Source organism: Vespula pensylvanica, chromosome 3 (assembly GCF_014466175.1).
Source record: "Vespula pensylvanica isolate Volc-1 chromosome 3, ASM1446617v1, whole genome shotgun sequence".
In the NCBI taxonomy this organism is placed as follows: domain Eukaryota; kingdom Metazoa; phylum Arthropoda; class Insecta; order Hymenoptera; family Vespidae; genus Vespula; species Vespula pensylvanica.
Window position 1 is genome coordinate 6776717 of NC_057687.1, and position 12332 is coordinate 6789048.

Consider the following 12332-nt stretch of genomic DNA (forward strand, 5'->3'; position numbering starts at 1 on the left):
AAAAAAGAAAGAATAAAAAAGAAAAAATAAACTTTTGTAAGGAACGGTACAGTGGCATTGTTGTTGTCTTTCCAAAAGGTTCCAAGGACGATTAATATAATCTCAGGACGCCTGGTTGTACATTAAATAAAATTTATTATCACGTTTAAAATCACACATCGTAGAACTTATATTAAATTTTATATTCGGTCTACCGACAAAATGATATTATATTTTAGGAACGTATCGATAGACGTACATATCTGGTTAAACAAAATATGACGATATCTTTTTAAACTATCATTCAAGATGAAATAAATAAATTCGAGTTATATCGTTGGAAGAAGTTTTCAAGGTATTTTGATCGAATTTATCGTTAAATTAGTCGAATGAAAAGTTTACAATGTATGTGTATGTATGTTTTATATATATATATATATATATACATACATACATATACATTTGTATCCTTCACGTGTACAATGTAATATACAAACACGATACACAATATACGGATTAAAATCGTCGTTGACGAGAAGAGACGAAACATTGCACAGGTAAGTCTTAATCTTTAAACATCGATGTATACAGGCATTGCCGGAAGCGTTAATAACGCGAGAATTTGAAACTTTTACTTTGGTTTAATGAAAGAATTCCTTTACTCGAAAGAGAGAGAGAGAGAGAGGAGAAAGAGAAAGAGAGTCACATTTTTTTTTGTCATAATTAAAATATTTTAGAATAAATAATTTCACAAAGAAAAGAAGAGAAGAAGAAACTAAAAATAAAAAGTAATAAGAAAAATAAAACAGGAATGGTAAATGTTAAATAGCAAGTGTCAACTACGTGCATACATCTTTTTATTATCTGTGCGTGAGTATTTTTTCTTTTCTTTTTTTTTTTTTTTGTTTATATTGATTTTCGAGCTTTTCTGAAAGCTATTCGCTGCTATAAAGGATTGGAATAATGATAATAATAATTTGTTAGCATTCGATGTATCACCGAGGCGTAAGGTACAGAACTATTGCTATCTCTAATTAGAGTTTGGACTAGGTTTCACGATGGAGCTGTCTTATCGTCATTTTGCTAATGTTAAATATTTCTCACTATAATCTAATATAGAACAAATATCTCTATTGATCTTTTTCTTTTTTCTTCTTCTTCTTTTTTTTTCTCTCTCTTCGAGCTGTTATTTGATGATAACTTTTTTTTAAATATATATATATATATATCTTTTTTTCAAAGTTTTTCATTATAGCAAACGCATAATTACATCTTTTATCAATTTACTTTCCTAATAAAACTAGAACGGACATAAACTTTAAAAGAGTAAAATCTATTTTCGGAGATTACTACTATTACAGATAATATTTAACACAAACTTGAATGTCTTATCAAACTAGTATAAATAGAGAATATTATAGTTATACAAATAAATAATGATTAATCGTATTATAGGGGATGAATAATTGCGACGACGAAAGTGTAAAGTTCAATTCTTCAATGGTTCGAATAATTAAATTATATGAAATAAAATTATGAGTTATTTAACAACGAAACGATATTTTTTTTTGGTCTAGCCAAGAGGAGAACAAAAAAAAAAAATACAAAATAACAATATGGTATTTATCGTAAACATTAGAGAAATGATAAAATAATTAATATAAAGAAAAGATCACAAAATATAATACTGTTTCGTTTTGACGACTCATATACATCGCGATTGAGTCGTCTTTAAAAATTGACCTTGCGAATGTAACCTTGAAATTTCGCTGATATTATTGTGCTCATGATATTCTTCACTTTTTCTTCCTTTTTTTTTGTTTTTTTTTTATGTTTTTTTTTATTTTTTTTTTTTTGTATTTTTCATCGATCGTCACGCTATATTATAGCTGCCTATTAGAACCTGAGAAACGCGCGAGACGGATAGATCGGGTAAAAGCTCTATAAGAAGAATTCGTAATGGGACAAATGGGGAGAAAAAAATTTGCGGCTCGTAAAACTTGGAAAAGCGAGAGGGCCTGCCAAATCTGGATTCGATAGTTTTCTTCGATGGGTTCGCATGTGGTTACAACCAGAGAAGTTCGTTGCTTGCTACCTGTAAAGATAAAAATCGCGTTAATTGGCATAACAAAACGATTTGTCAAGAAAATTAAATTGTTTCTTAAATATCTTTGATAACGATTTCAAAAAATATAAAATGCGTTTGAAGATATAATATATACAATAATATGTATATGTGTAATACGTATGCATTAATACGATGGTATAATGGACGAACATTATTTATCGATTTCGAAGATTAATAATAATAAAAGTTCGAGATTAAATTGACGATCATTTTTCTTAAAGTTTCAATATCACCAAAATTGATAATAATCCAGATATGCGAACGATTAAGTAAGAAATGTAAAAAAGAACAAACCCTGCGTTCTTGATTGTTATGACGATTTCCAAGAAGCGAGTCATTTTCATTGAGCCAATCGTAGATCCTTTCTGAAGTTCTAGAACGAGATGAGGGTGTGTAATCCTCGTAAGCTGATACCGATCTCTTACCGATCGTATCGAGGATCCGTCTGTTAGCATCGATTTGTCGTTGATCTTGCAAAGCCTTTCTACGAGCTAATTCCAAAAGTATTCTTTCTCTGAGAACATCGAGATTATTTACGATCGACAAAGAACCGATCCTTTTTGTCCTGAGTATCGTTGGGTCAGGATCGTTGTTCGATTCGTACATCTCTCTCTGTTCAACAAAAAAGATAAAGATATTCGAAATAAATAATGGATATAATATCGATAAAAAAAAATTCAAGAAGTCAGTTCGACAAATTGAAATACGCGCGCATTTTTTGCGATATTCTGTTTTTTTTTTCTTTCTTTCTTTCTTTTTTTTTTTTTCGTTCAATCATGATAATGGCTTCGCCTTTATGAGACCTTTTTCATTTGAAGAGAAACCTTTTCACATTGCGAGGATATTGTTCGTCCTTTCGTTATCATTCTTTCTCATACCTTTTACGAGCTTTACTTTATTTTGGACTCGTCAGAAAGAAAAAGAAAGAAAGAAAGAAAAAACAATGGGAAGAAAATTTTCTCGAGTTACCGATTGAGAAGATCTCTCTTCTATACCAACACGCCTTTCTTTCTGTTTCTATCTTTCTCAATTTATCTCTATCCTTCTCTTTCTTTCATTCATTCTTTCTTTCTTTCTTTCTTTCTTTCTTTCTTTCTTCTTTTTTCCGTAGAAAAATTCGATTGACAGAGGGCAGCTTTGTTCTCTTATATATCTGTCCGATTTCTACCGCAAAGGATTCAATTTGTATCCGAGGATTCTTCGGGATTACTTTACGCTTTTGTTCATCGATGACTATTCAAATTCTTTTCGAACCAATTGAATCTTTATTGTTAAGAAGATAAGGTAATACAATACGAGGGATTTTTCAAGTTATTGTATCATGAAGCTAATTAGAGAAGGAAATTAGGTATGTTACGTATTTTAATTTTGTCTTTTTCTTTCTATCTCCTTTATTTTACGTATAGATATTTTTTATGACGAAGGATATACGGAACGTTGTAAAAAAACGTCGTTGAAAGTAATAATTTGGGAGAAAATACGTGGGCCTTTTGATAAGCCAGCCGAGTTTTAAATTTTATTCGCGTTTTTCATTTCATCTTTTTTTCGTTCTCTTTCTCGTGACGCGAAAGAGGTTATTAGAGGAGGAGTAATGTGATAGAACTTTCGTTACGTGAAAATTTCGAAATGTCAGCTCGTTCATTTTTCCCGTTGGTACACCGCCATTTTGTTAAAAGAACAATCGAAATAAATAATTGTCATATCTCGATATTTTATTTTATATTTTAAGAAGAAAACGACGAAACGATGAAAATATATCGTACCGCGAGTTATCGAATTTTTCAAATTGCTCGCAAATAGTTTCGACGATATTTTTTCTTTCTTTCTTTATTTCTTTTTTGATCGAGAAGTAATTTTGAAGAAAAATTTATATAACTTGAATTAAATTCTACCAATACTGAGATAAGAGACATGTATCGGTCTTTGCTTTATATGCACTGTTCACACAGGAGCCATTATGTGCAAAGACTGATGCAATATATGTATGCGAATGAAAGAGAGGGAGAGAGAGAGAGAGAGAGAGAGAGAGAGAGAGAGAAAGAGAGAGAAATAGAAAAAGACAAGTTTACTTGTCGATTGGTCGTCTGTTAACAATTCGCGATATAAACTCACATAAACCGTGTTTCGCCAAAGTGAATATAGGAATCTATATATAAAATATATATATATGTATATATATATATAATATATATATGTATATGTATACAAATGGACTTTTCATTGTCCATGTTTGCCAAGTGGGAGGCTATGATTTAATATTAGAATCGAAAGGCTCGATTTTCGTCCGATACTTCTTATCGACATTTTTTATATAAATATTACTTATACGAATCATTATGAAAATAATTATGTTATATATATATATATATATATATATATATATATATATATAATGCAATTATTTTTATCTTTGTTAAGCTAATATTTCGAGTATTTTGAAAAATTTAATTATAATTATTTTAATAAGAATTATGTATTAATATAATGAGATTATTTTCATGATAAATATTGATAAGTCAATATTATAAATATTTTCAATATGAATCGGAGGTTTCAAGATTTTTTAGATAATAAAATTATTATCTAAAAATATTTCTTCTTACCTCTAATTCTGGCATTCGCTGATTAATGAGCCAAAGTACTTCAGGAAAATCTCCAGTTTCCTTTGGAAGATGTGCGGCCGGCGCAGAACGCGTCATAGTGATCATTGCTGATGTTACTAGGATAGTAATTAAGATCATCCTTATGCACTCACAAAATCGATCTCCGTTGATCTAGAATATAAAAGAAAAAGAAATTATTAGAGATATACATAAAGATTTATTTATTTATTTATTTATTTATTTACTTATTTATTTTTTATTTCTATCTCTTTCTTTCTCATTTTGTTTTTTCTTTTTTTCTTTTTTTTTTTTTTTTTTACCATATTCTTTTTCAATGTTACTCTCCTTTGAGATTATTTCGATTACTTAATTGATAGTATAAGAATAATCATGATAATTCGTTTAATTATTATACAGTCACTCTTTTATTTTACATCTGCTCTTTGTTTCTTATCGTAATTAGTACGGAGAGAGTGATTAACAGAAAAAGGTTTCGAAATTAAATGGCACACTGCTGCGAGAAGATATCAAATAAATAATGTCAACGCAAAGCTGTTTTTTTCTCTTTTTATTTTTTAATTTTTTTAATTCTCTTTCTCTCTCTCTCCTTCGTTTTTGCTTTTAATTTTCTCAATCAAGAAAAAGTTATATTTTTGAAAGAAACAATTTAAAAGCGAACGCTACAAAAGTATCGTGTTTATAATAAAAAGAAATAAAAAGATTCTAGTATCTTGGGAATCATCGAAATCATTACAATGTTAGATTTTATCTTATAACTGATATTATCGAATAATCGATAGTTTATTATCAAGAAAAGAGCTTTCATTGCGAGGTCAAAGTGAATTTATTCTCTCTTCGTTTTATCGAATAAACTTATTTATTTATTTATTTATTTATTTCTTCTTTTTGATCGAGATGTTTCATACCAATAACTATGCAATCTATTTATAATCTAATTTAAATAACTACTTTTTGACCTTTATGTATGAGTGCATGTATGTAAATTGTCGATATATATATATATATATATATATATATATATATATATACACACATATATGTAAATAATCACACGTTATCTCAATGTTAACGATATTTCGCGCAATATATTAAAGAATTTTACAACCGAATAAACTGATAAATTGATATCGGATGACACATCGATCGAGATTTCTTGTGTTTAATTTTCTCTTAATATTAAGATAACATTTATTTGATTTACTTACACGTGAATGTACCAAAGAACGTTTTTAAATATTCATCCATTTAGGTACATGCCTATGTACCTATGTAAATATATACGAACATATGTATTTATATATTTTCATATATAATATATATAATATATATAATACATTTATATATATAATATTTAGTATATATAATATATATATATACATATGATTGAATATTATTATATATTCAAACTAAGATGCGTTACCGATGAAATTTCGAAATGAACTAACGAGCTTCGCTGGAGGTCTTAAGTGAAATAAAATGGAAAATTGATGCAATTATCTCGCGTGTTACAAGAAGATAAGAAAACCGTAGAATCATCGTTAAAATAAAGTCATCGCCAATAAGTTTTAATAGATTTGTATATTATTGCGAACACGAGTCAGGATGTTTCATAATTGCTATAATCTTGAATGAAACAAGATTGAAGAATGAATGAAGATTTGTTTAATGAATATAATTAAAAAAAAAAAAAAGATACAAGAAAATAATTCAATATAAATAACAAGTATAATCGTCGTTTAACTTTTTGAAATAAAAATAATCGAGAAAACAACTCATGTATATGCATATATAGAATATATATATATATATATATATATATATATATATACACATATATTTAAATGAATATCCACACGTACATACGTATAGACATATTCAAACGTGTCGTTTATGATTATCACGATGAGTTGATAATTAAATGAAATTCGTTTTCTATGCAAATCCGACTGTTTTTATGAGATTTTTCCAGAGCATGGAAAGTAGCTATGCGTCGATTAAACTCTCAGCAACGCCTCCTGGATTCTCTCGCGGATTATGGAAATTAACTCTCGAACCGATTATTATACCAACTTTATCCACAGTTAGGATTATTTTGCAGATTTTCATTTCGTTTTATCTAGATGCTTTGTTTTCATCATAATCTTTGACATCCTCATCTTACTATATAAAAACTACTTTCGAAACATTTCATTTAAAAATTTTATTTCATGAGAAATATTCGTAGTTACTTTTCGAAATTATTATATTTTCCAACGAAATCAGGTTATTTTGAAATTATTAATATTTCTAATCATTAAAATTTCAATTAGTAACATATGTGTGTGTGTGTGTGTGTGTGTATTAAATTTATGTAGCAAAATTTATAATAAATTTACTAAGTTATTTCTTTTTAATTATTAAATAGTGTTTTCAGGAAAATAATATTTTTAACACGATTATCCGAATTCGTTATCTTCTAAAATAATTAACAAAAAAAAAAAAATGAACAATTATACAAATAAGTATTGTACGCATATGGATACGCGTATTTATACGTAGAGAGATTTATTTTCTAAATCGTCGAAGATGATTTATTGAAACTATCAGAAATCTTCGAATTATATCTCAAGAGAGAAAACACTAAGTCATTATTGAGTGAACCTTAAGTTGAGTGTAACCCGAAGATAACAGCGTGTTCTACCACCGGAAATTTATTTTCACCGCTATAGGAACGGAAAGGGTTAACCTCATACATGAAATTGCTGGTAACACAGTTTGAAACGTGTGATTTAAAGGTGCTAGAACGATTCACAATACGCGCGATTATCTTTTTAAAAATAATCTGTTTTCTTTTATAATATATGAAATTCTGTTTCTTTTTTAATAACGTGACATATATTTTTTGTAAATCCCTTTAAAAGTAAAAAATGGCGGATTTAAAGATTCTACAGATATTTCTTATTAGAATGTCGATGTGAACGCGGATTGTAAGGTACGATCCATAAACTCGATTGACACTTTATAAAAGACGACGTTCTATTAAAATGCTGATTAATATTGACGTATACGATTCACAAAAGGCGTTTGATCGATTGATCCTTTAAACGTGCAGACTCAACACAGCAGTAGATTAATCGTTGTTGAGTCAGACAACGTCTATGTCGAAATGCACCCACGACTTTTTTCACAATTTCTCACCAACTTTTTCTCTTATTTTCACGTACGTAATCAGAATTGTTAGCGATATAAATAAACGGAAATAACAATAGAGAATGATTGATCGATCTTATGGATTATTTGTGAAAATAATCATAAAAGAGGATCATTTGAACTAATTCTTTTTTTGCTTATAAGAACGATTTATGATGTTTTCTTTCTACGATCAAAAAATGCTATAGTACTTTTGGAGAGTACAATTGTTTAAGAGTTAGACAAAATATTGAAATTCGATTATCTTGAAAAAATTTGTTATATATATATATATATATATATATATATATCAATATTAGTCTATATTGGCATACTTCGTGTTATCGTGACAAAGATCGATGAGCTTCTGTTAAAAGTGGGGACGTTAGAGTAGCAAATAAATTTGGAACGTTAGAATTTAGAGAAAAAGAGAGAGAGAGAGAGAGAGAGAGAGAGAGAGAGAGAGAGAGAGAGAGAGAGAGAGAGAGAGAGAGAGAGAGAGAGAGAGAGAGATACTCCGAACATTTTTTTTTATCCTTGTTTATCTTCGAATTTCACAATTTCCCCATGGAATTCGATGATATCAGCAAACAAGCTCTCTGACGCGTAATAATCTCTTTAGGCTCCTTATGTCACTTGATTTTGCGATATACTATGTCTAACAAACAAGATATATTCTTTGTGGAAGAAAATATGTACTACATATGACCGAAGGGTGTTGTTTCTATAGGATAACGAATGGATTTTTCTTTTTCATCAGAAAACACGAAAACAATGCGTTGTTACCTATATTTTTTTTTCTTCCTCGGGGTATCTATACTCGATAATTTTTATCAATCGAAACGCAAACACGGACGAGGGTGAAAAAGGATAAAAAAATAAAAAGAAGATAAAAAAATAATAAAAGAAAAAATAAATTCGTTATTTCACTTCAAAAATTTATTCGCGTGTTTATTAGCCATTTTTGGAAAGTGAAAATTAAAATCAATCAATGATTTCACGTAAAACAATAAAGGGACACAATGAAATTGAAATCATCGATCGAATTAAACAATTTTTTTTCTGGCGATGAAAAAAATAGAAATAAATATAATGACATACAAAATACAATTAATCACGAATAGAATTATATTCCAGTTATATATCTATGCGAGTAAAAGGTTCTCTCAACATCGGACACAAAGTTATGCGAATTATATTACATCTTGACATAGGAAAAGAGGCTGATACCTATTGCAATCGTTCGTTTTCACCCACGCGGAAAATGTTCGCGGCCGAGCTCGCGCTTTCCGACGTATCTAACTTCGGATCGAAAGGCGATACGTCATTTCCGAACTTATTCGTCGTATATAGATCACTATGTTCGCGTAACACTCCTCGCTGGTGTTATAGAAAACTTGAATGGTTCTATGATGAAACGATTTCTCGATAAGATTCACGTGTAAATAAAAAACGGGACTACGAAGATATTACAACACGTATGTAAATAAAAAGAGAAGAAATAAAAAATAGAACAGAACGAAATAAAAGTTAGATCGCACGAAATGTGTAATCACTTAGGTAACAATTAAAAGGAGAGATAATTGTCGAATAATTAATTAGTTTCTTCGTAAAAACTAAATGTTTCTTAACGAGAGATATAAAATTACTTCTTTACGAATTTTTTATTTTGTCGTATACAATAACGAAAAAGAATGAAAAAAGAAAAAAAGAAAAGAAAAAAAAAGAAATTTTTGTTTAATAAACATATATAAATATTTGAATATTTGGAAAGGTGAATTTAAAGCGAAACATCGCGACGAAAAAGGAGACAGAACAAATGATCGAGATTTTCTTTTTTCTTTCTCTCTCTTTTTTTTTTTAATTCGAACTAGCCATCATTTTCAGCAACGAAAATGACCCGACGTAACCGAGAAATGAAATTTCATTTCTTCGAGAGAAAAGAGAGTGATACTAGGTGGATCCCGTTGATCCACATTTTAACTCTTCGTGAGTGCGTGCGTTATCGCGTATAAAAGATAGATGAGGGACGAGATAAAGGAGGAAAATGAAATCTCGTTTCGCATTTACGCTCGCTTATTCATTTTTTTCCATGCTTCCACGTGCGAGACAATAAATTTGGCAAGCGTTGTTACTGTTCGTAACTCTTAAGTACGAAACTTTATTTAGAGACAAGATTTCCGAGATAGTATTATTATTGTTATTACTATTATTATTATTATTATTATTATTATTATTATTTTTTTATTTTCTTTATTCGTTCTTCTTTTCGTCGTTGTCTGAAAACATTTGGAAAAATCAAGCAAATGCGATGAATTTGCATGACATGAAAGACATAAGAACGAGTCGTCGCGCGGCTCAATGTAGCGTACGGGCTTTAATAAAAATGGCGCCTGTATTCAAATTCAAGGAGTGCCACGGATAGAACACGGGCACTTGTTGAATTCTCGTCATTACGATACGAAACGATACGACGATGTCTTTGAATATATAAACATCAAAATCTTACGCGTATACATCAGCTGACTTCCCTCATCAACAGAGTTGACAATCTCTTAAGGGTTGACTTCGTAAAATTTGATGTTATTTTTAAAAGATGGGAAGCATTTAGATTATAAATGCTTAGCTTTTACATATTCAGATCTTTATTATTTTTTTATAAAACGTTATCTCATGGAAATAAATTTCTTTTTAATTCATACGACAAACTAGAAACTTCGTAAATTAATAATCGCAAATCTTTTATTAGAAAACAAGAAGAAAAGATTCTGCAATTGGAAAAAAATAGAAGAAAACTGATAACAAATAAGATTTTCTTTTTTCTTTTTTTGAAATTTCTAAAATAATTGTAGGAGAAGCGGTTTGCATTTGCAACCATGCACCTTTTAATACGTTTTCTTCGTTTGTTTCGTGAGATTTGTCTTGTACGAGTTCAGAACCAAATTCATTTGAAAGACCAATCCGACTTTAACTTCAATCTCGTAAAATTTAATTTCGGCGCGTTACTTTATGTTCTCTTCTGTATTTTCTATTTGCAGCACGTGACTGGATTTCATTTGAATGAGTGAATGAGAAAGGGAGAAGAGAGAGAGAGAGAGAGAGAGAGTGTGTGTGAGAGAGAGAGAGAGAAAGAAAGATATAGAGAAGGATGATACTCTTTCGCCTTATCCTTTTCTGTTTTTTTTTCTTTTTTTTTTTTTTTACATTTTTATACTTCCTATGAACATTATTATGATATCGTATATCATATTATTCTATATTATAATATCGTATTATATATATATATATATATATATATATAAATTTTTCCCGATTAATTCCTGTTTGGTACGATTCGTAAAGAATAAATAAAAAAAAAAAGGAATATTTTTTTATTTTTAAATAAATATAAATCATTTATGCATTCACGTATCAATCTAAACGTATATTATAAATAAACAAAAAAAAAAAAAAACAAACAAACTGATAATATTTTTCATCGATTTTCATAAAAAATTTGTAATTCTTATTTTGATGTTCAAGTATTGTTTGATGTTTTTCAAATTTATTAATGAGAGAGATGAACGTAAACAAAATAGAAAAAGGAGAAGAAGTTAACTAGATAACTAGATAAGGGTAGAGTATCTTCTACGGTACTTCTTTTTTTTTTTTTCTTTTAATCGCGTCACTGGCTCAAACATTTTTAAAAAACCAGGTCACTCGCGTAGCTCCGCCTCAGTGCATGAACTCTACTATCCTCTGATACAACTACTATTACTACTACTACTACTACTAATACTATTACTACTACTACTACTACTATCACATTTTTTCCGAAATCATGCATAAGAAAGTTATAAACATACCGTCTCACTTTATTTGTGATACCGACAACATACTCATCTAAGAATAGACAAAGAGAGGCGTGCGATATAAATAAAAATAGAAAATATAAATAATTTAAGCAAACAATTGTTCAAATTGGTGATCAATGCTCTATTACGAATTTTAAAAATAATAATGTCGAATTAAACGGTGATTATGAAAATGTTTTAAGTATAAATAATGCATAAATGATGAAAGTAGAGATATCGATGTTTCGACTATAAAATAAATGATAAAATTATATTCCGCATTAATGTAAAATAAATTCATAATGGTACGTACAAATCATACAGATTTAATGCAAAGATCTTTCTTTTCCACGATTCTTTTTCTTCTTCTATATATTAGCGTTACGTGATCCACCCTCTAATGATCGTATAGCGCGTCAATATACGTAGTACGTACATACATATACTCGTACATTTACATATGTACGTATATCAACGTTCGTAGCATTTCAATAACAGTCACTCGCGAATACATCTCGTTTCCGGTGAAGTTACACCTGTGAGGACTATAGACGGGCTGTCGTTTCATCGTTATACTTTAGAATGCAATTTTATAAAAAA

At 29.1% G+C, this 12332-nt stretch overlaps 1 protein-coding gene across 1 annotated transcript in view; it reads right to left on the reverse strand.

The window, feature by feature from the left end:
* Positions 1-853: 853 nt before the first annotated feature.
* Positions 854-12332, reverse strand: part of LOC122627769 (diuretic hormone 44) — a 20754-nt gene continuing 9275 nt past the window's right edge. Inside the window, exons 2-4 of the mRNA XM_043809246.1 lie at positions 4711-4881; positions 2402-2719; positions 854-2074 (exon numbers count right to left, since the gene is read on the reverse strand). Coding sequence (XP_043665181.1) covers positions 2045-2074; positions 2402-2719; positions 4711-4848 — 486 coding nt within the window. The 5' untranslated portion in view covers positions 4849-4881 and the 3' untranslated portion in view covers positions 854-2044. The remainder of the gene's footprint in view (positions 2075-2401; positions 2720-4710; positions 4882-12332) is intronic.